This window comes from Sphaerodactylus townsendi, linkage group LG02 (genome assembly GCF_021028975.2).
Source record: "Sphaerodactylus townsendi isolate TG3544 linkage group LG02, MPM_Stown_v2.3, whole genome shotgun sequence".
Taxonomy (NCBI): Eukaryota; Metazoa; Chordata; class Lepidosauria; order Squamata; family Sphaerodactylidae; genus Sphaerodactylus; species Sphaerodactylus townsendi.
Genome location: NC_059426.1, coordinates 16,507,253 through 16,530,509, shown reverse-complemented (window position 1 = coordinate 16,530,509; position 23,257 = coordinate 16,507,253). Strand labels below are relative to the sequence as shown.

The 23,257-nt window shown below is 72.6% G+C and overlaps 1 protein-coding gene across 1 annotated transcript in view; it reads left to right on the top strand.

The window, feature by feature from the left end:
* Positions 1–23,257, top strand: part of ADAM23 (ADAM metallopeptidase domain 23) — a 95,613-nt gene that overhangs the window by 18,553 nt on the left and 53,803 nt on the right. The window contains exon 4 of the mRNA XM_048484451.1: positions 9,476–9,539. Within this exon, the coding sequence (XP_048340408.1) occupies positions 9,476–9,539 (64 nt within the window). The remainder of the gene's footprint in view (positions 1–9,475; positions 9,540–23,257) is intronic.

The window sequence follows — 23,257 nt, the reverse complement described above, 5'->3', positions numbered from 1 at the left end:
GTGTCTGCAGAGTGTGGGTTTGCACCACTGATGCTAAGCTTTCTACCAGATTTCACCATCAGTACTTCCTCATCACTCTTCTGTGTGTACGAGTTGTTCTGTGGGTCTAAACAGCAAAGTGGAATGGCCCTTCGCTACACATGTTGGCCCATGACCTCTGTTGCTGTACTCTGATTGGGTGTGACGCCGTCCTCCCGTTCAAACTGCTCGTGAGCTGTTCTCCATTGGGTGAAAGGGTTGGGTTTTTGTGATAAATCAGGTTGTACTGGTGCGGAAGGCCTCATGAAGGAGCTGGGGAATTTGAAGAGGCCTGAGAGATGTCTATAGTCAAATGTCACAGGCAGAAGACTCGAGATGAATCAGTGATTCCATGCCATATAGAGCTCATGTGTAGATCTTCAAGGTGGAAGTGATGGTCGTTTTCGACGTGCCACCAGTTGTATCTCATTGTGCTCAGTTGTTAGACTATAATTTATGATATGGTAGTGCCAAAGTCTGCTCTTTATTTAGTACTTGGCTGGGATATTTTTGCAAGGTTCTTTGCTGATGAATGTCAGGTTGAGAGTCAGTCTGGCTCCTGTAGTGTCAGAAGCATCTATTTATCTGTTTGTATAGACCAGGGGTCTGCAACCTGTGGCTCTCCAGATGTTCATGGACTGCAATTCCCATCAGCCCCTGCCAGCATGGCCAATTGTAGACCCCTGGTATAGACAGAGTCAGAATAATCTTGCCGATAGATGCTGACAAAATCCTTGATGGTGAGATCCACTGTTTGTGCTCTGGATTCATGCCCATCATGCTAGGAGAAGGACTTGGGCCTTTGGTTGAAAAGAAATGCCTCACTGATCCAAGAAGTTTTCCCTGAAGCCTTTGAAGACTTGCTGGAACACTGCTTAAGAAGCACTGGCAAGGGATGATGTGGGCAATTACAGACTGGTTTCAGTTTTTTTTCTTGGGGAAAGTGATAGAGTGTGTGATGGATGAGGAGCGGTTGAGGTTCCTGGTAACACATCTGCCCCTGAAGTTAGTATTGGAGGAGCAGCCTTTTGACTTTTAGAGAGCCAGTGTAGTGTAGTGGTTAAGAGCAGGTGGATTCTAATCTGGAGAACCAGGTTTGATTACCCACTCCTCCACCTGAGCGGTGGAGTCTTACCTGGTGAACCAGATGTGTTCCCGCACTCCTACATTCTTGCTGGGTGACCTTGGGCTAGTCACAGTTCTTCAGAGCTCTCTCAGCCCCACCTGCCTCACAAGGTGTCTGTTGTGGGGAGAGGAAGGGAAATGATCTTGTAAGCCACCTTGGGTCTCCTTACAGGAGAGAAAGGTGGGATATAAATCCAAACTCTTCTTCTAGGCCTGTGGGTTTTCTTTGGATGGGGCAGATTCAGTTGTGTTTGGGATTTAGTAGAGTGCCTCAAGAATCTGTTTTGCGATCTTTATTCTTCAATATTTATGCGAGGTTGCTGAATGAGATTGTCTGGAGCAGATATTCTCAAACTTTTTGAGTTATGGAGCATTTTTCAGGGGAGAAATTCATCACAGAGCACTATTGTCCTGCATTCTTGACTGTTTTTTTATCTAACTGCATTTTTTTCAGTGTCTCTTATCGTATATATATAGCAAAGGCACAAATAGTTTTTTTGAATTCTGAATAGATTAAATTTTGATCTAAATTTAATCTTTCCCATTGAAAGTCTTAGAAATTGGAACTTTAAATATCGTTTTCTCAAAACATCAATTTTGCACACCTGTGTCTTTGGCATAAGGACAACAGTATATTCACCTAGCACCTACGTACCATATATACTCGTGTATAAGTCGAGTTTTTCAGCACATTTTTTGTGCTGAAAAAGCCTCCCTCGACTTAGCTGTATTTTAAAAAATATTCTAGGGCTTTTACTTTGTCGGCCGCAAGGGGGTGCAGTTTTTAGGCTAACGGCACCAAAATTTCAGGATATCATCAAGTGACACTCTTGATGAAACCACCCAAGTTTGGTAAAGTTTGCGATACAGCAGGTCCAAAGTTATGGACCCAGCAGTAGGAAGGTGCCCCATCCGGCTGAGCCCACCGTTGTTTCCAATGGGAGCTAATAGTAGATGGGGCTACATTTTGAGGGTCCATAACTTTGGACCCCCTGAACCAAACTTCACCAAACCTGGGTGGTATCATCAGGAGGGTCTCCTAAAGATACTCTGAAATGTTGAATTTAGCTGCTAACATACCGAAACATTCCTCCCCTGACTAAAAAAAAACCGAAGTTTTGAAGGATTTTAACTCTTGTAAGTTTTAGCTTCCTCGAAGTTTGCTGGTTGACTGGCTAAGGTTTTTGTACTTTTATAGTTATTGTTGAGACCATATTGTTTTTGTAGACTCCCTTTTCCACGTACAGAGCTAGTTTACTGTTTTTCTTTGAAATAAATATTCAAAAACATTTAACCTACTCATGCCTCAATTAATGTAATTTTATTGGTATCTATTTTTATTTTTGAAATTTACCAGTAGCTGCTGCATTTCCCACCCTCGACTTATACACGAGTCAATAAGTTTTCCCAGTTTTTTGTGGTAAAATCAGATGTCTCGACTTATATGCGGGTCAACTTATACATGAGTATGTACGGTAAGTAGTAAACTGAATGACAACAGTATTGTCTATGGAAGGTATTTTAAAGCATTTGGCCATGTTATGTAAACATCGTACGCAGGTTTGGAGATGCTTTGAAAACTACTGGTCTGGAGCTTTGGGATTAGGTATCAATCATATGCACATGACCCTTCTCTATAGTTCATCATCTAAGTCTCCGTCTACATCTGTCTTGACTCAGAACCAGTGGTTTATGGCCATGGTCTCAAGGCAGAACAAGCTGAAGCTAAGACAGTGGCAGTGCTGGTTGGGAGGGTTGATGTCTTGGAAGGATTGGACCCAGTTGTCTTTAATTGAGTGGCATTAATTTCTAAGAGTTTCTGAGTGCTGGGTTTGTTTGAAAAGCAGGCTTGGGTAGCAGCCAAGACTTCCTCCTACCAGCTGCATTGGATTGATAAACTCTGTTATGTTTTTTAGTCTCAGGAGATTTGGCCAAAGTGATCATGGTCATACTACTGTAACATGGCTCTATGTAGAGCTGCTGTTGACTGGTTTGGAATGCAGCAGGCTGATTATAATGGGAGGTTAGCCAGTTGGAACATATCACTTATTTTATATTGACTGTTCAATTCAAAGTGCCGGGTTAAAGTTTAAAACCCCTTCATGATCAGCACTTCATGTGTCCCAGTTATGATCCTTCGGGTTGTTGCCTTGCTTAAGTTTGCCAATATGGCATCCAGTGGAGCCTGTTACTTTTCATTAGTTTTTCCTGATTTGTGAAACAAGCCCCTGTTAGTAAACTGCTGTGAATGCCTAGCTGGAGTAAAGGTAAATTTATAACACCAACGCTGAAGTCAAAGAAGTGAACATTATCCTCAAATCATGTAAGTGCAGAGTGCTGCGGAAAGAAAATGCACAATCAGCTGCTATTGTCCTTACTTGACTGTTTCTCAAATCTAAGCCAAAGTGAATCAGCAGAAATATTTTTCAACGATACAGAGCATTACCCTCTTTGTGAAGTTCAGTTGAGGTCTAGTTTTGATTTTTTTTGTAACCGTTTTGAAGAGGGAAAATGTGATTTTATACAGTGTTTTGGTTTATGAAGAGTCAAGCTATTTTTTTTAAGCTGAAGCACAATATTATCATTTACTCTTCCTAACTTCTATTACAGAAATTTTATTTTAGCTGAAGTGACATTCATTTTGGTTTTAGAAGAAGGGGAAGAGTTGGTTTTTCTACCCCACGTCTCTCTCCTTTTAAGGAGTCTCTAAGTGACTTACAATTACCATCCCTTCCCCTCCCCGCAACAGACACTTTGTGAGGTAGGTGGGGTTCAGAGAGTTCTTTGAGAACTGGGACAACATCAAGGTCACCCAGCAGGCTTCATGTGGAGGAGCAGGTAATCAAGCCTGGTTCTCTAGATTAGACCCCATTGCTCTTAACCATGCTAGTTTTAGGTACTTGGTGTCAGAGTTTTAACATACTAATGGAAATTCCTTCCATATCTTCGCATATTTGGCTATGTGTGCAACCCAAGGATGCAAAACACTTAGGAGGAGGAGGAAGAAGAGGAATTTGGATTTATATCTCCATTTCTTTCCTGTAAGGAGACTCAAAGGGGTTTACATTCTCCTTTCCCTTCTCCACCCCCGCCCCCCACAACAAATACCCTGTGAGGTGGGTAGAGCTGAGAGAGCTCCGAAGAACTGTAACTAGCCCAAGGTCACCCAGCTGGCATGTGCTGGAATGCACAAACTAATCTAGTTCACCAGATAAGCCTCCATAGCTCAAGTGGCAGAGCAGGAAATCAAACCCAGTTCTCCAGATTAGAGTGTACCTGCTCTTAACCACTACACCACGCTGGCCTAGGAGAAAAGTAGTTTCATTGAGCCCAAATGTTTCTTTGTGGAAATGGGTAGAGATGACTGAGGAGATGACAGGCAAGGGGTTGGATTTAAAGTTTGGTTTCTCCTAACAGAAGGAATTTAGATCACCTGGGCGGCTTTTTCCTGCCTCTCTGTTCCCCCTGCAGTCTACTGAGCATTCCCAACATTCTGCTTCTTGGTGAAATGGAACCTTCAGGATCAACCTGAGAAGTTAATGGGGGGTGGGTGAGTGGAGGGGGTTGTCTGTCAAGAGAGGGGGAAACTGTCAGAAATCTCTCCCTCCACTGCTGATGGAAACTTGACTCTGGATCTAACTCAAGTCAATTAAAAGTCTTTTCCTTTTCAGAAAATTTTTGTGTAGGGCTTTTGATTCACAAACACACCTCACATTTCTGTTTGTTCTGTTTAAACAGGTCCCTAATTTGTCACATAAATAAAATGTCTGTTGTATCAGGTGTTAGGTTAGCTTGATGTGGCCTAGTTTGCTGTTTCACTGTGGGCTTGGTGTCTATTCAGAGTGAGTGTGTTACAAGGTGGAGGTCCCCAACCTGCAGGCTCCGTTGGAGTTTTGAGAGGCTGGTAGACACCACCAGAAAACGTCCATTGCAGGAATTAGGGACAAGTACGAATAAGATTTCCAGCTGTCCACTTTGAAACTGGACAATCCAGTATTTTCCCTTTCTGTCCAGTACATAAACTGGGAAAATACTGGAATTATAATAATCCAGTATTTTCTGATTGTAAGGCCTGCAACCAGTGCAGCCGAGCTCCATGCCCTGTGCACTTTCTTTCCCCCGCAGTGGCAATACCTCTGTCTGCTTGTTCTCCATCACAGACAACAAGGTTTGAAGAGAACCAAATCCACCACTCAGTGGCCAGGTGGGACATTTCTGGAGAAAGCCTGCTGGCTCAGTTCAAGAAAGCTGGAAAGAAAAAGTCTTTCATAACTGACCAGTTGGCTTCCCATGTTGTTTCCAGCTGACGGTGTAAGTAGGTGGTGACAGGACTAAAGTCTTCTAATGAAGAGTGAAAACGCTATGATCTTGGGGGTCATATGGAAGCGCTCGAGAGTTTGAAAGCTTCGTTTTGCTTAATGTCCCCGGTGATATGATGATACGTATTTATGATGGAGTTTATGCCTCGTATTTTTACCCTTCTGCGCCATCTCGGTGACCGGTGCAGGATGCTCTATTGTTATTATCGATGTTTCGAAGCGGTAAACATCGGAAACGCCCTCTATTTACCTCCGGCGCACCCACTGAGTTCATTGAAGATTACTTCTGAATAATTTAACGCGTCGGAGTTCCTCATGTAGTGACTTCAATTCGCCATCTTCATCGCGACGATACGCACGCACCCACTCACCTTGCACCCACTCACCTTTCACCCACTCACCTTGCACCCACTCACCTTTCACCCACTCACCTACTCACTTAATTTCCAAATTTCTCACTCACTCACTCACTCACTCTGTAATTCCGCCACTCAATCACTCACTTCCACTCACTCACTCGGTTTCTGTCGGTTCGTCTGTCTGTCTGTCTGTCGCGCCCTGTCTCCGGTAGTAAACCGACACCGACCGATTTTAATTCACTCACTCCACTCACCAATTCACTCACCGCCACTCACTCACTCAGTACCTTCACCTACTCACTCACTCACTCACTCACTCACTCACTCACTCACTCACTCACTCACATACACACAGAAAGGCCAACATATTTTTATCAAGTGCATCCATTGCTTTAGTCGGAAGCATCTGGCAGCCCTAGTATGAAGTCATTGGCCCAGGAGGTGGAGTCAATCACTTTGTACTAGGATTGCCAGATGTACTGTGCGCACATACGCATACCAGCAGGAAGGAGGGGATGGGAAGATAAACATTCAAATGTGTGGGAGCAAGGAAACTCCCTCCCTCCAACCCCAGTGGATGGAAAGGAGGAATAAATCTCTCTCACTCACCCTGTGTTTTCCCTGTTGTTCAGATCCCCCACTCTACCATAAAGCTTATGGTGCAACTTTGATCAGGTGTCCCGGATTTGTTGTGAGAGTAGGTAAAGGTAAAGCTTCCCCTTCAGTCGTGTTTGATCCTGGGGTACCACTGCAAGCAGTGATTTCAGAGGCAAGCTGTTTTTTTGGGGTAGTTTGCCATTGCTTTCCCCGGCTATTCTTTACCTCCTAGCTATGTGCTAGGTACTCATTTACCGACTAAGGAATGGATGAATGGCTGAGTTGACCATAAGTTTGCTGCGATGACTTTATAGACCGCAGTATTCAACTCCTGGCCATATGTGAGCTGCAGTGCAAGCATCTTTAACCACTACGCCACTGTATGACGCAGTTCTTTGAGAATAACGTAGGGGACCATTACGGCAAATCATGGACCTGTACGGCATAAATATAACAATCGCACAGTCCTGGTAGGAGTATGTGTTTTAACTGTTGACTTGGAAGAAAAACTGGGTTCAAGGATCATGGCGACATATTGGCTGTCTAAAAGTTAGTGTTTTTAGTGTTTTTTTCTTTTCTATTCTGTCACCAAAAGAAAAAAGCAAAATTGTAGCTTCGCTTGCTAGACCATCTTTGTTTTAGAATGCGCCTTTTGGGTCCTATGGTGTCTACCTACTTCTGCTGGGAGGGGGGGAGCATTTTGTATCCCATCTTTCTCTTCTAACCCTGACAAGCTTATAAATTGGTACAGTTCATGATGCATATGTTGGATTTGAATAGAGTCAATTTTGAAATAAATGTAGAGATGACAAATTTGGCCTTAATACGATTGACCTAATTTCCTTACAACTGCAAATTTATTTACGGTCAGCTCTCCGTGAAACAAGTTTTGATTCCTAAGCTGGGCCGTTCCGGACCTCTTTTTGAGCTTCACTCAATCGGTTATTTTCATTAGTGTCTTCAAAAACTACAGCAGTGTCAAAATGGTCATAGAAGTGTCTCTTACATCTGCCTTTTGATAGCCTGTGAACTTCAGCATGAAGCAGCAAACATTTTCATCCTGGAATAGTCGATCATTGAGAGAGAGCATTTTGTTCAGTGCAGTAATGACAGCACGTAATGGCTTGTGCAGGTGATAGCTGACGCCTTTTGCAATCAGATGTGTTTGATGAATGGCATAGTGAGTAGTAAAGCTATTTGGCATTGTTTTTTTTTTTTCAAGTAAGCAACACAGCCATAGTGGTCTTGATGGTGTTCCATCAGTTGATGGTGTTCCATCAGTTGCACTAGTGTTCCATCAGTTGCACTGGTGTTCCATCAGTTCCAACATTGATGGTGTTCCATCAGTTGCACTAGGAACTGTGATTATGTGTTCCTGCATTGCAGGGGGTTGGACTTGGTGGCCCTTGTGGTCTCTTCCAACTCTATGATTCTGTGTTAGTAAGCAGAATTTCCCTATCTATGAAGAATTGCTCAACAATACAAAATATTGACTCCCCTTCAGCACCTGTTCTTAATTGCCTCACAAATAACTCTTGAGCCAAATGTCCATCTTTTACAAAGTGTATATAAGCAAAAAGCCAAGATTTATTGCCTGACAAAGTTGATTCATTCAGCTGTAATTCAAATTCTGGTATCCTTAGTATGTTGCACAACATATCTTCCACATTTTCAGCCATTTAATGCGCCTTTGCATTGAATTGTTTGCCGTATAAAACGCTATGATGCTTTCGAAAACTCAATCCAGTCAAAAACGCAGGACAGACAAAACACATGTAATGATGACAGTTTTTCCAACCATGGTCTGCCCACCGAAGTAGTTCTATGCTGGTGAAGTTATTAAAAATCGCAGTTGTTTCCACTGTTAATTTGTTATTACACCATGGAGACTCGGGAACTTGGACTTCCATTTGCCAGCATGGTGCCATAGCCTGGTCAGTTGCACATAAGTGAACATCATTATTGAAGAGGCCTACCTGCAGTACCCCCCTGATAACCCCTGGCCTCTTATCAACCCCCCCTCCCCCCATAATCCCATGGCATCCAGGGGCTGGTAGCACCCACTTAGGGAACCACTGTTCTTAAGTAAATTAATACATGTTCATTTTCAGTATTTCTGTGACTTCTCTGAAAGTGTTAAGGAACTTCCCTGTAAAACTGTTTAGAAACAACAGTTTATTGGATGGAGAATCATAATGACCTACACTTTCTTTCACAAGCAATTGCCTGACCTTCACAGCCCTCCCCCATTTTTTTTGGAGCACAGATTTCCTTCTTCGTGATTCTGTTGCCAACATGGCTGGTTTTTTTGGAGGTGAATATGTAGCTTTTCCTGACTAACAGTTCTGCATTCCACTGTGACTGGCAAAGGCAGTTTTCGTTGAAATGCTAGCTGTGTGTCTTCCTTCCTTCCAAATTATACAGCTATTCTTTCATTCTTCCTCCTTCCCTTTTCTTCTTTCATTTCTTCTTTGTATGGTTCTGTTCTGCAGAAGGCTCTGCCCTTCATCCTGATTCTCATACTTAGCCACTGTGTGTTAGCGGGTCTTTTGAGAAGAAGCTGGAAGTGCAAGGAAAATCTGTGCATTACCCAATTCACACAGATTGGTGATTGCCCGTACCAGGTGCACAGAGGGGGTTATGCACACCTGAGATATACTGCTGGTGGGTCTCCAGTTGATGTGGTCATAAAGTCTAGAGAGGGGTCTAATTTGTAGTATTGCTATTCAGACTCAAACCTATACAGATAAACTCAGTGTTCATTGACAGTATTTTTATTTTGGGATAACTCAAACTATTTATACCATGCAATTTAACACATATAGAAGCTGAGAAAATTGTCTGGTATGTTAAGCTCCTGGCTAATACTGTCAGACTGATAAATTCAGTAGTTCCCTGTTGGCATCTCTCTTTGCGTGTCTTTCGTTGGCTCATATTTTTTAAAATACTGTATTTATTTCAAAAAGTTATTATACTTCTGTAGTTTTACATATATTTTTCCTATGGATATTTACCTGCCATCTTTATTTATTGTCCTTTCCCCTCATTTCTTTGTAGTGATTTATTATCCTCTGATTATGTGGAGATTCATTATGAAGATGGAAAACCGCAATATTCAAAGGTATTGTAGGAATCTTTTCTCCTGGTTTTCTTCTGGAAAATTCACTAGCACCGTGGTGACGAACCTTTGGGCACTCCAGATGTTATGGGGGGGTGGGGGGGGGGGGGGGTGGGGGGGGGGGGGGGTGGGGGGGGGGGGGGGTGGGGGGGGGGGGGGGTGGGGGGGGGGGGGGGTGGGGGGGGGGGGGGGTGGGGGGGGGGGGGGGTGGGGGGGGGGGGGGGTGGGGGGGGGGGGGGGTGGGGGGGGGGGGGGGTGGGGGGGGGGGGGGGTGGGGGGGGGGGGGGGTGGGGGGGGGGGGGGGTGGGGGGGGGGGGGGGTGGGGGGGGGGGGGGGTGGGGGGGGGGGGGGGTGGGGGGGGGGGGGGGTGGGGGGGGGGGGGGGTGGGGGGGGGGGGGGGTGGGGGGGGGGGGGGGTGGGGGGGGGGGGGGGTGGGGGGGGGGGGGGGTGGGGGGGGGGGGGGGTGGGGGGGGGGGGGGGTGGGGGGGGGGGGGGGTGGGGGGGGGGGGGGGTGGGGGGGGGGGGGGGTGGGGGGGGGGGGGGGTGGGGGGGGGGGGGGGTGGGGGGGGGGGGGGGTGGGGGGGGGGGGGGGTGGGGGGGGGGGGGGGTGGGGGGGGGGGGGGGTGGGGGGGGGGGGGGGTGGGGGGGGGGGGGGGTGGGGGGGGGGGGGGGTGGGGGGGGGGGGGGGTGGGGGGGGGGGGGGGTGGGGGGGGGGGGGGGTGGGGGGGGGGGGGGGTGGGGGGGGGGGGGGGTGGGGGGGGGGGGGGGTGGGGGGGGGGGGGGGTGGGGGGGGGGGGGGGTGGGGGGGGGGGGGGGTGGGGGGGGGGGGGGGTGGGGGGGGGGGGGGGTGGGGGGGGGGGGGGGTGGGGGGGGGGGGGGGTGGGGGGGGGGGGGGGTGGGGGGGGGGGGGGGTGGGGGGGGGGGGGGGTGGGGGGGGGGGGGGGTGGGGGGGGGGGGGGGTGGGGGGGGGGGGGGGTGGGGGGGGGGGGGGGTGGGGGGGGGGGGGGGTGGGGGGGGGGGGGGGTGGGGGGGGGGGGGGGTGGGGGGGGGGGGGGGTGGGGGGGGGGGGGGGTGGGGGGGGGGGGGGGTGGGGGGGGGGGGGGGTGGGGGGGGGGGGGGGTGGGGGGGGGGGGGGGTGGGGGGGGGGGGGGGTGGGGGGGGGGGGGGGTGGGGGGGGGGGGGGGTGGGGGGGGGGGGGGGTGGGGGGGGGGGGGGGTGGGGGGGGGGGGGGGTGGGGGGGGGGGGGGGTGGGGGGGGGGGGGGGTGGGGGGGGGGGGGGGTGGGGGGGGGGGGGGGTGGGGGGGGGGGGGGGTGGGGGGGGGGGGGGGTGGGGGGGGGGGGGGGTGGGGGGGGGGGGGGGTGGGGGGGGGGGGGGGTGGGGGGGGGGGGGGGTGGGGGGGGGGGGGGGTGGGGGGGGGGGGGGGTGGGGGGGGGGGGGGGTGGGGGGGGGGGGGGGTGGGGGGGGGGGGGGGTGGGGGGGGGGGGGGGTGGGGGGGGGGGGGGGTGGGGGGGGGGGGGGGTGGGGGGGGGGGGGGGTGGGGGGGGGGGGGGGTGGGGGGGGGGGGGGGTGGGGGGGGGGGGGGGTGGGGGGGGGGGGGGGTGGGGGGGGGGGGGGGTGGGGGGGGGGGGGGGTGGGGGGGGGGGGGGGTGGGGGGGGGGGGGGGTGGGGGGGGGGGGGGGTGGGGGGGGGGGGGGGTGGGGGGGGGGGGGGGTGGGGGGGGGGGGGGGTGGGGGGGGGGGGGGGTGGGGGGGGGGGGGGGTGGGGGGGGGGGGGGGTGGGGGGGGGGGGGGGTGGGGGGGGGGGGGGGTGGGGGGGGGGGGGGGTGGGGGGGGGGGGGGGTGGGGGGGGGGGGGGGTGGGGGGGGGGGGGGGTGGGGGGGGGGGGGGGTGGGGGGGGGGGGGGGTGGGGGGGGGGGGGGGTGGGGGGGGGGGGGGGTGGGGGGGGGGGGGGGTGGGGGGGGGGGGGGGTGGGGGGGGGGGGGGGTGGGGGGGGGGGGGGGTGGGGGGGGGGGGGGGTGGGGGGGGGGGGGGGTGGGGGGGGGGGGGGGTGGGGGGGGGGGGGGGTGGGGGGGGGGGGGGGTGGGGGGGGGGGGGGGTGGGGGGGGGGGGGGGTGGGGGGGGGGGGGGGTGGGGGGGGGGGGGGGTGGGGGGGGGGGGGGGTGGGGGGGGGGGGGGGTGGGGGGGGGGGGGGGTGGGGGGGGGGGGGGGTGGGGGGGGGGGGGGGTGGGGGGGGGGGGGGGTGGGGGGGGGGGGGGGTGGGGGGGGGGGGGGGTGGGGGGGGGGGGGGGTGGGGGGGGGGGGGGGTGGGGGGGGGGGGGGGTGGGGGGGGGGGGGGGTGGGGGGGGGGGGGGGTGGGGGGGGGGGGGGGTGGGGGGGGGGGGGGGTGGGGGGGGGGGGGGGTGGGGGGGGGGGGGGGTGGGGGGGGGGGGGGGTGGGGGGGGGGGGGGGTGGGGGGGGGGGGGGGTGGGGGGGGGGGGGGGTGGGGGGGGGGGGGGGTGGGGGGGGGGGGGGGTGGGGGGGGGGGGGGGTGGGGGGGGGGGGGGGTGGGGGGGGGGGGGGGTGGGGGGGGGGGGGGGTGGGGGGGGGGGGGGGTGGGGGGGGGGGGGGGTGGGGGGGGGGGGGGGTGGGGGGGGGGGGGGGTGGGGGGGGGGGGGGGTGGGGGGGGGGGGGGGTGGGGGGGGGGGGGGGTGGGGGGGGGGGGGGGTGGGGGGGGGGGGGGGTGGGGGGGGGGGGGGGTGGGGGGGGGGGGGGGTGGGGGGGGGGGGGGGTGGGGGGGGGGGGGGGTGGGGGGGGGGGGGGGTGGGGGGGGGGGGGGGTGGGGGGGGGGGGGGGTGGGGGGGGGGGGGGGTGGGGGGGGGGGGGGGTGGGGGGGGGGGGGGGTGGGGGGGGGGGGGGGTGGGGGGGGGGGGGGGTGGGGGGGGGGGGGGGTGGGGGGGGGGGGGGGTGGGGGGGGGGGGGGGTGGGGGGGGGGGGGGGTGGGGGGGGGGGGGGGTGGGGGGGGGGGGGGGTGGGGGGGGGGGGGGGTGGGGGGGGGGGGGGGTGGGGGGGGGGGGGGGTGGGGGGGGGGGGGGGTGGGGGGGGGGGGGGGTGGGGGGGGGGGGGGGTGGGGGGGGGGGGGGGTGGGGGGGGGGGGGGGTGGGGGGGGGGGGGGGTGGGGGGGGGGGGGGGTGGGGGGGGGGGGGGGTGGGGGGGGGGGGGGGTGGGGGGGGGGGGGGGTGGGGGGGGGGGGGGGTGGGGGGGGGGGGGGGTGGGGGGGGGGGGGGGTGGGGGGGGGGGGGGGTGGGGGGGGGGGGGGGTGGGGGGGGGGGGGGGTGGGGGGGGGGGGGGGTGGGGGGGGGGGGGGGTGGGGGGGGGGGGGGGTGGGGGGGGGGGGGGGTGGGGGGGGGGGGGGGTGGGGGGGGGGGGGGGTGGGGGGGGGGGGGGGTGGGGGGGGGGGGGGGTGGGGGGGGGGGGGGGTGGGGGGGGGGGGGGGTGGGGGGGGGGGGGGGTGGGGGGGGGGGGGGGTGGGGGGGGGGGGGGGTGGGGGGGGGGGGGGGTGGGGGGGGGGGGGGGTGGGGGGGGGGGGGGGTGGGGGGGGGGGGGGGTGGGGGGGGGGGGGGGTGGGGGGGGGGGGGGGTGGGGGGGGGGGGGGGTGGGGGGGGGGGGGGGTGGGGGGGGGGGGGGGTGGGGGGGGGGGGGGGTGGGGGGGGGGGGGGGTGGGGGGGGGGGGGGGTGGGGGGGGGGGGGGGTGGGGGGGGGGGGGGGTGGGGGGGGGGGGGGGTGGGGGGGGGGGGGGGTGGGGGGGGGGGGGGGTGGGGGGGGGGGGGGGTGGGGGGGGGGGGGGGTGGGGGGGGGGGGGGGTGGGGGGGGGGGGGGGTGGGGGGGGGGGGGGGTGGGGGGGGGGGGGGGTGGGGGGGGGGGGGGGTGGGGGGGGGGGGGGGTGGGGGGGGGGGGGGGTGGGGGGGGGGGGGGGTGGGGGGGGGGGGGGGTGGGGGGGGGGGGGGGTGGGGGGGGGGGGGGGTGGGGGGGGGGGGGGGTGGGGGGGGGGGGGGGTGGGGGGGGGGGGGGGTGGGGGGGGGGGGGGGTGGGGGGGGGGGGGGGTGGGGGGGGGGGGGGGTGGGGGGGGGGGGGGGTGGGGGGGGGGGGGGGTGGGGGGGGGGGGGGGTGGGGGGGGGGGGGGGTGGGGGGGGGGGGGGGTGGGGGGGGGGGGGGGTGGGGGGGGGGGGGGGTGGGGGGGGGGGGGGGTGGGGGGGGGGGGGGGTGGGGGGGGGGGGGGGTGGGGGGGGGGGGGGGTGGGGGGGGGGGGGGGTGGGGGGGGGGGGGGGTGGGGGGGGGGGGGGGTGGGGGGGGGGGGGGGTGGGGGGGGGGGGGGGTGGGGGGGGGGGGGGGTGGGGGGGGGGGGGGGTGGGGGGGGGGGGGGGTGGGGGGGGGGGGGGGTGGGGGGGGGGGGGGGTGGGGGGGGGGGGGGGTGGGGGGGGGGGGGGGTGGGGGGGGGGGGGGGTGGGGGGGGGGGGGGGTGGGGGGGGGGGGGGGTGGGGGGGGGGGGGGGTGGGGGGGGGGGGGGGTGGGGGGGGGGGGGGGTGGGGGGGGGGGGGGGTGGGGGGGGGGGGGGGTGGGGGGGGGGGGGGGTGGGGGGGGGGGGGGGTGGGGGGGGGGGGGGGTGGGGGGGGGGGGGGGTGGGGGGGGGGGGGGGTGGGGGGGGGGGGGGGTGGGGGGGGGGGGGGGTGGGGGGGGGGGGGGGTGGGGGGGGGGGGGGGTGGGGGGGGGGGGGGGTGGGGGGGGGGGGGGGTGGGGGGGGGGGGGGGTGGGGGGGGGGGGGGGTGGGGGGGGGGGGGGGTGGGGGGGGGGGGGGGTGGGGGGGGGGGGGGGTGGGGGGGGGGGGGGGTGGGGGGGGGGGGGGGTGGGGGGGGGGGGGGGTGGGGGGGGGGGGGGGTGGGGGGGGGGGGGGGTGGGGGGGGGGGGGGGTGGGGGGGGGGGGGGGTGGGGGGGGGGGGGGGTGGGGGGGGGGGGGGGTGGGGGGGGGGGGGGGTGGGGGGGGGGGGGGGTGGGGGGGGGGGGGGGTGGGGGGGGGGGGGGGTGGGGGGGGGGGGGGGTGGGGGGGGGGGGGGGTGGGGGGGGGGGGGGGTGGGGGGGGGGGGGGGTGGGGGGGGGGGGGGGTGGGGGGGGGGGGGGGTGGGGGGGGGGGGGGGTGGGGGGGGGGGGGGGTGGGGGGGGGGGGGGGTGGGGGGGGGGGGGGGTGGGGGGGGGGGGGGGTGGGGGGGGGGGGGGGTGGGGGGGGGGGGGGGTGGGGGGGGGGGGGGGTGGGGGGGGGGGGGGGTGGGGGGGGGGGGGGGTGGGGGGGGGGGGGGGTGGGGGGGGGGGGGGGTGGGGGGGGGGGGGGGTGGGGGGGGGGGGGGGTGGGGGGGGGGGGGGGTGGGGGGGGGGGGGGGTGGGGGGGGGGGGGGGTGGGGGGGGGGGGGGGTGGGGGGGGGGGGGGGTGGGGGGGGGGGGGGGTGGGGGGGGGGGGGGGTGGGGGGGGGGGGGGGTGGGGGGGGGGGGGGGTGGGGGGGGGGGGGGGTGGGGGGGGGGGGGGGTGGGGGGGGGGGGGGGTGGGGGGGGGGGGGGGTGGGGGGGGGGGGGGGTGGGGGGGGGGGGGGGTGGGGGGGGGGGGGGGTGGGGGGGGGGGGGGGTGGGGGGGGGGGGGGGTGGGGGGGGGGGGGGGTGGGGGGGGGGGGGGGTGGGGGGGGGGGGGGGTGGGGGGGGGGGGGGGTGGGGGGGGGGGGGGGTGGGGGGGGGGGGGGGTGGGGGGGGGGGGGGGTGGGGGGGGGGGGGGGTGGGGGGGGGGGGGGGTGGGGGGGGGGGGGGGTGGGGGGGGGGGGGGGTGGGGGGGGGGGGGGGTGGGGGGGGGGGGGGGTGGGGGGGGGGGGGGGTGGGGGGGGGGGGGGGTGGGGGGGGGGGGGGGTGGGGGGGGGGGGGGGTGGGGGGGGGGGGGGGTGGGGGGGGGGGGGGGTGGGGGGGGGGGGGGGTGGGGGGGGGGGGGGGTGGGGGGGGGGGGGGGTGGGGGGGGGGGGGGGTGGGGGGGGGGGGGGGTGGGGGGGGGGGGGGGTGGGGGGGGGGGGGGGTGGGGGGGGGGGGGGGTGGGGGGGGGGGGGGGTGGGGGGGGGGGGGGGTGGGGGGGGGGGGGGGTGGGGGGGGGGGGGGGTGGGGGGGGGGGGGGGTGGGGGGGGGGGGGGGTGGGGGGGGGGGGGGGTGGGGGGGGGGGGGGGTGGGGGGGGGGGGGGGTGGGGGGGGGGGGGGGTGGGGGGGGGGGGGGGTGGGGGGGGGGGGGGGTGGGGGGGGGGGGGGGTGGGGGGGGGGGGGGGTGGGGGGGGGGGGGGGTGGGGGGGGGGGGGGGTGGGGGGGGGGGGGGGTGGGGGGGGGGGGGGGTGGGGGGGGGGGGGGGTGGGGGGGGGGGGGGGTGGGGGGGGGGGGGGGTGGGGGGGGGGGGGGGTGGGGGGGGGGGGGGGTGGGGGGGGGGGGGGGTGGGGGGGGGGGGGGGTGGGGGGGGGGGGGGGTGGGGGGGGGGGGGGGTGGGGGGGGGGGGGGGTGGGGGGGGGGGGGGGTGGGGGGGGGGGGGGGTGGGGGGGGGGGGGGGTGGGGGGGGGGGGGGGTGGGGGGGGGGGGGGGTGGGGGGGGGGGGGGGTGGGGGGGGGGGGGGGTGGGGGGGGGGGGGGGTGGGGGGGGGGGGGGGTGGGGGGGGGGGGGGGTGGGGGGGGGGGGGGGTGGGGGGGGGGGGGGGTGGGGGGGGGGGGGGGTGGGGGGGGGGGGGGGTGGGGGGGGGGGGGGGTGGGGGGGGGGGGGGGTGGGGGGGGGGGGGGGTGGGGGGGGGGGGGGGTGGGGGGGGGGGGGGGTGGGGGGGGGGGGGGGTGGGGGGGGGGGGGGGTGGGGGGGGGGGGGGGTGGGGGGGGGGGGGGGTGGGGGGGGGGGGGGGTGGGGGGGGGGGGGGGTGGGGGGGGGGGGGGGTGGGGGGGGGGGGGGGTGGGGGGGGGGGGGGGTGGGGGGGGGGGGGGGTGGGGGGGGGGGGGGGTGGGGGGGGGGGGGGGTGGGGGGGGGGGGGGGTGGGGGGGGGGGGGGGTGGGGGGGGGGGGGGGTGGGGGGGGGGGGGGGTGGGGGGGGGGGGGGGTGGGGGGGGGGGGGGGTGGGGGGGGGGGGGGGTGGGGGGGGGGGGGGGTGGGGGGGGGGGGGGGTGGGGGGGGGGGGGGGTGGGGGGGGGGGGGGGTGGGGGGGGGGGGGGGTGGGGGGGGGGGGGGGTGGGGGGGGGGGGGGGTGGGGGGGGGGGGGGGTGGGGGGGGGGGGGGGTGGGGGGGGGGGGGGGTGGGGGGGGGGGGGGGTGGGGGGGGGGGGGGGTGGGGGGGGGGGGGGGTGGGGGGGGGGGGGGGTGGGGGGGGGGGGGGGTGGGGGGGGGGGGGGGTGGGGGGGGGGGGGGGTGGGGGGGGGGGGGGGTGGGGGGGGGGGGGGGTGGGGGGGGGGGGGGGTGGGGGGGGGGGGGGGTGGGGGGGGGGGGGGGTGGGGGGGGGGGGGGGTGGGGGGGGGGGGGGGTGGGGGGGGGGGGGGGTGGGGGGGGGGGGGGGTGGGGGGGGGGGGGGGTGGGGGGGGGGGGGGGTGGGGGGGGGGGGGGGTGGGGGGGGGGGGGGGTGGGGGGGGGGGGGGGTGGGGGGGGGGGGGGGTGGGGGGGGGGGGGGGTGGGGGGGGGGGGGGGTGGGGGGGGGGGGGGGTGGGGGGGGGGGGGGGTGGGGGGGGGGGGGGGTGGGGGGGGGGGGGGGTGGGGGGGGGGGGGGGTGGGGGGGGGGGGGGGTGGGGGGGGGGGGGGGTGGGGGGGGGGGGGGGTGGGGGGGGGGGGGGGTGGGGGGGGGGGGGGGTGGGGGGGGGGGGGGGTGGGGGGGGGGGGGGGTGGGGGGGGGGGGGGGTGGGGGGGGGGGGGGGTGGGGGGGGGGGGGGGTGGGGGGGGGGGGGGGTGGGGGGGGGGGGGGGTGGGGGGGGGGGGGGGTGGGGGGGGGGGGGGGTGGGGGGGGGGGGGGGTGGGGGGGGGGGGGGGTGGGGGGGGGGGGGGGTGGGGGGGGGGGGGGGTGGGGGGGGGGGGGGGTGGGGGGGGGGGGGGGTGGGGGGGGGGGGGGGTGGGGGGGGGGGGGGGTGGGGGGGGGGGGGGGTGGGGGGGGGGGGGGGTGGGGGGGGGGGGGGGTGGGGGGGGGGGGGGGTGGGGGGGGGGGGGGGTGGGGGGGGGGGGGGGTGGGGGGGGGGGGGGGTGGGGGGGGGGGGGGGTGGGGGGGGGGGGGGGTGGGGGGGGGGGGGGGTGGGGGGGGGGGGGGGTGGGGGGGGGGGGGGGTGGGGGGGGGGGGGGGTGGGGGGGGGGGGGGGTGGGGGGGGGGGGGGGTGGGGGGGGGGGGGGGTGGGGGGGGGGGGGGGTGGGGGGGGGGGGGGGTGGGGGGGGGGGGGGGTGGGGGGGGGGGGGGGTGGGGGGGGGGGGGGGTGGGGGGGGGGGGGGGTGGGGGGGGGGGGGGGTGGGGGGGGGGGGGGGTGGGGGGGGGGGGGGGTGGGGGGGGGGGGGGGTGGGGGGGGGGGGGGGTGGGGGGGGGGGGGGGTGGGGGGGGGGGGGGGTGGGGGGGGGGGGGGGTGGGGGGGGGGGGGGGTGGGGGGGGGGGGGGGTGGGGGGGGGGGGGGGTGGGGGGGGGGGGGGGTGGGGGGGGGGGGGGGTGGGGGGGGGGGGGGGTGGGGGGGGGGGGGGGTGGGGGGGGGGGGGGGTGGGGGGGGGGGGGGGTGGGGGGGGGGGGGGGTGGGGGGGGGGGGGGGTGGGGGGGGGGGGGGGTGGGGGGGGGGGGGGGTGGGGGGGGGGGGGGGTGGGGGGGGGGGGGGGTGGGGGGGGGGGGGGGTGGGGGGGGGGGGGGGTGGGGGGGGGGGGGGGTGGGGGGGGGGGGGGGTGGGGGGGGGGGGGGGTGGGGGGGGGGGGGGGTGGGGGGGGGGGGGGGTGGGGGGGGGGGGGGGTGGGGGGGGGGGGGGGTGGGGGGGGGGGGGGGTGGGGGGGGGGGGGGGTGGGGGGGGGGGGGGGTGGGGGGGGGGGGGGGTGGGGGGGGGGGGGGGTGGGGGGGGGGGGGGGTGGGGGGGGGGGGGGGTGGGGGGGGGGGGGGGTGGGGGGGGGGGGGGGTGGGGGGGGGGGGGGGTGGGGGGGGGGGGGGGTGGGGGGGGGGGGGGGTGGGGGGGGGGGGGGGTGGGGGGGGGGGGGGGTGGGGGGGGGGGGGGGTGGGGGGGGGGGGGGGTGGGGGGGGGGGGGGGTGGGGGGGGGGGGGGGTGGGGGGGGGGGGGGGTGGGGGGGGGGGGGGGTGGGGGGGGGGGGGGGTGGGGGGGGGGGGGGGTGGGGGGGGGGGGGGGTGGGGGGGGGGGGGGGTGGGGGGGGGGGGGGGTGGGGGGGGGGGGGGGTGGGGGGGGGGGGGGGTGGGGGGGGGGGGGGGTGGGGGGGGGGGGGGGTGGGGGGGGGGGGGGGTGGGGGGGGGGGGGGGTGGGGGGGGGGGGGGGTGGGGGGGGGGGGGGGTGGGGGGGGGGGGGGGTGGGGGGGGGGGGGGGTGGGGGGGGGGGGGGGTGGGGGGGGGGGGGGGTGGGGGGGGGGGGGGGTGGGGGGGGGGGGGGGTGGGGGGGGGGGGGGGTGGGGGGGGGGGGGGGTGGGGGGGGGGGGGGGTGGGGGGGGGGGGGGGTGGGGGGGGGGGGGGGTGGGGGGGGGGGGGGGTGGGGGGGGGGGGGGGTGGGGGGGGGGGGGGGTGGGGGGGGGGGGGGGTGGGGGGGGGGGGGGGTGGGGGGGGGGGGGGGTGGGGGGGGGGGGGGGTGGGGGGGGGGGGGGGTGGGGGGGGGGGGGGGTGGGGGGGGGGGGGGGTGGGGGGGGGGGGGGGTGGGGGGGGGGGGGGGTGGGGGGGGGGGGGGGTGGGGGGGGGGGGGGGTGGGGGGGGGGGGGGGTGGGGGGGGGGGGGGGTGGGGGGGGGGGGGGGTGGGGGGGGGGGGGGGTGGGGGGGGGGGGGGGTGGGGGGGGGGGGGGGTGGGGGGGGGGGGGGGTGGGGGGGGGGGGGGGTGGGGGGGGGGGGGGGTGGGGGGGGGGGGGGGTGGGGGGGGGGGGGGGTGGGGGGGGGGGGGGGTGGGGGGGGGGGGGGGTGGGGGGGGGGGGGGGTGGGGGGGGGGGGGGGTGGGGGGGGGGGGGGGTGGGGGGGGGGGGGGGTGGGGGGGGGGGGGGGTGGGGGGGGGGGGGGGTGGGGGGGGGGGGGGGTGGGGGGGGGGGGGGGTGGGGGGGGGGGGGGGTGGGGGGGGGGGGGGGTGGGGGGGGGGGGGGGTGGGGGGGGGGGGGGGTGGGGGGGGGGGGGGGTGGGGGGGGGGGGGGGTGGGGGGGGGGGGGGGTGGGGGGGGGGGGGGGTGGGGGGGGGGGGGGGTGGGGGGGGGGGGGGGTGGGGGGGGGGGGGGGTGGGGGGGGGGGGGGGTGGGGGGGGGGGGGGGTGGGGGGGGGGGGGGGTGGGGGGGGGGGGGGGTGGGGGGGGGGGGGGGTGGGGGGGGGGGGGGGTGGGGGGGGGGGGGGGTGGGGGGGGGGGGGGGTGGGGGGGGGGGGGGGTGGGGGGGGGGGGGGGTGGGGGGGGGGGGGGGTGGGGGGGGGGGGGGGTGGGGGGGGGGGGGGGTGGGGGGGGGGGGGGGTGGGGGGGGGGGGGGGTGGGGGGGGGGGGGGGTGGGGGGGGGGGGGGGTGGGGGGGGGGGGGGGTGGGGGGGGGGGGGGGTGGGGGGGGGGGGGGGTGGGGGGGGGGGGGGGTGGGGGGGGGGGGGGGTGGGGGGGGGGGGGGGTGGGGGGGGGGGGGGGTGGGGGGGGGGGGGGGTGGGGGGGGGGGGGGGTGGGGGGGGGGGGGGGTGGGGGGGGGGGGGGGTGGGGGGGGGGGGGGGTGGGGGGGGGGGGGGGTGGGGGGGGGGGGGGGTGGGGGGGGGGGGGGGTGGGGGGGGGGGGGGGTGGGGGGGGGGGGGGGTGGGGGGGGGGGGGGGTGGGGGGGGGGGGGGGTGGGGGGGGGGGGGGGTGGGGGGGGGGGGGGGTGGGGGGGGGGGGGGGTGGGGGGGGGGGGGGGTGGGGGGGGGGGGGGGTGGGGGGGGGGGGGGGTGGGGGGGGGGGGGGGTGGGGGGGGGGGGGGGTGGGGGGGGGGGGGGGTGGGGGGGGGGGGGGGTGGGGGGGGGGGGGGGTGGGGGGGGGGGGGGGTGGGGGGGGGGGGGGGTGGGGGGGGGGGGGGGTGGGGGGGGGGGGGGGTGGGGGGGGGGGGGGGTGGGGGGGGGGGGGGGTGGGGGGGGGGGGGGGTGGGGGGGGGGGGGGGTGGGGGGGGGGGGGGGTGGGGGGGGGGGGGGGTGGGGGGGGGGGGGGGTGGGGGGGGGGGGGGGTGGGGGGGGGGGGGGGTGGGGGGGGGGGGGGGTGGGGGGGGGGGGGGGTGGGGGGGGGGGGGGGTGGGGGGGGGGGGGGGTGGGGGGGGGGGGGGGTGGGGGGGGGGGGGGGTGGGGGGGGGGGGGGGTGGGGGGGGGGGGGGGTGGGGGGGGGGGGGGGTGGGGGGGGGGGGGGGTGGGGGGGGGGGGGGGTGGGGGGGGGGGGGGGTGGGGGGGGGGGGGGGTGGGGGGGGGGGGGGGTGGGGGGGGGGGGGGGTGGGGGGGGGGGGGGGTGGGGGGGGGGGGGGGTGGGGGGGGGGGGGGGTGGGGGGGGGGGGGGGTGGGGGGGGGGGGGGGTGGGGGGGGGGGGGGGTGGGGGGGGGGGGGGGTGGGGGGGGGGGGGGGTGGGGGGGGGGGGGGGTGGGGGGGGGGGGGGGTGGGGGGGGGGGGGGGTGGGGGGGGGGGGGGGTGGGGGGGGGGGGGGGTGGGGGGGGGGGGGGGTGGGGGGGGGGGGGGGTGGGGGGGGGGGGGGGTGGGGGGGGGGGGGGGTGGGGGGGGGGGGGGGTGGGGGGGGGGGGGGGTGGGGGGGGGGGGGGGTGGGGGGGGGGGGGGGTGGGGGGGGGGGGGGGTGGGGGGGGGGGGGGGTGGGGGGGGGGGGGGGTGGGGGGGGGGGGGGGTGGGGGGGGGGGGGGGTGGGGGGGGGGGGGGGTGGGGGGGGGGGGGGGTGGGGGGGGGGGGGGGTGGGGGGGGGGGGGGGTGGGGGGGGGGGGGGGTGGGGGGGGGGGGGGGTGGGGGGGGGGGGGGGTGGGGGGGGGGGGGGGTGGGGGGGGGGGGGGGTGGGGGGGGGGGGGGGTGGGGGGGGGGGGGGGTGGGGGGGGGGGGGGGTGGGGGGGGGGGGGGGTGGGGGGGGGGGGGGGTGGGGGGGGGGGGGGGTGGGGGGGGGGGGGGGTGGGGGGGGGGGGGGGTGGGGGGGGGGGGGGGTGGGGGGGGGGGGGGGTGGGGGGGGGGGGGGGTGGGGGGGGGGGGGGGTGGGGGGGGGGGGGGGTGGGGGGGGGGGGGGGTGGGGGGGGGGGGGGGTGGGGGGGGGGGGGGGTGGGGGGGGGGGGGGGTGGGGGGGGGGGGGGGTGGGGGGGGGGGGGGGTGGGGGGGGGGGGGGGTGGGGGGGGGGGGGGGTGGGGGGGGGGGGGGGTGGGGGGGGGGGGGGGTGGGGGGGGGGGGGGGTGGGGGGGGGGGGGGGTGGGGGGGGGGGGGGGTGGGGGGGGGGGGGGGTGGGGGGGGGGGGGGGTGGGGGGGGGGGGGGGTGGGGGGGGGGGGGGGTGGGGGGGGGGGGGGGTGGGGGGGGGGGGGGGTGGGGGGGGGGGGGGGTGGGGGGGGGGGGGGGTGGGGGGGGGGGGGGGTGGGGGGGGGGGGGGGTGGGGGGGGGGGGGGGTGGGGGGGGGGGGGGGTGGGGGGGGGGGGGGGTGGGGGGGGGGGGGGGTGGGGGGGGGGGGGGGTGGGGGGGGGGGGGGGTGGGGGGGGGGGGGGGTGGGGGGGGGGGGGGGTGGGGGGGGGGGGGGGTGGGGGGGGGGGGGGGTGGGGGGGGGGGGGGGTGGGGGGGGGGGGGGGTGGGGGGGGGGGGGGGTGGGGGGGGGGGGGGGTGGGGGGGGGGGGGGGTGGGGGGGGGGGGGGGTGGGGGGGGGGGGGGGTGGGGGGGGGGGGGGGTGGGGGGGGGGGGGGGTGGGGGGGGGGGGGGGTGGGGGGGGGGGGGGGTGGGGGGGGGGGGGGGTGGGGGGGGGGGGGGGTGGGGGGGGGGGGGGGTGGGGGGGGGGGGGGGTGGGGGGGGGGGGGGGTGGGGGGGGGGGGGGGTGGGGGGGGGGGGGGGTGGGGGGGGGGGGGGGTGGGGGGGGGGGGGGGTGGGGGGGGGGGGGGGTGGGGGGGGGGGGGGGTGGGGGGGGGGGGGGGTGGGGGGGGGGGGGGGTGGGGGGGGGGGGGGGTGGGGGGGGGGGGGGGTGGGGGGGGGGGGGGGTGGGGGGGGGGGGGGGTGGGGGGGGGGGGGGGTGGGGGGGGGGGGGGGTGGGGGGGGGGGGGGGTGGGGGGGGGGGGGGGTGGGGGGGGGGGGGGGTGGGGGGGGGGGGGGGTGGGGGGGGGGGGGGGTGGGGGGGGGGGGGGGTGGGGGGGGGGGGGGGTGGGGGGGGGGGGGGGTGGGGGGGGGGGGGGGTGGGGGGGGGGGGGGGTGGGGGGGGGGGGGGGTGGGGGGGGGGGGGGGTGGGGGGGGGGGGGGGTGGGGGGGGGGGGGGGTGGGGGGGGGGGGGGGTGGGGGGGGGGGGGGGTGGGGGGGGGGGGGGGTGGGGGGGGGGGGGGGTGGGGGGGGGGGGGGGTGGGGGGGG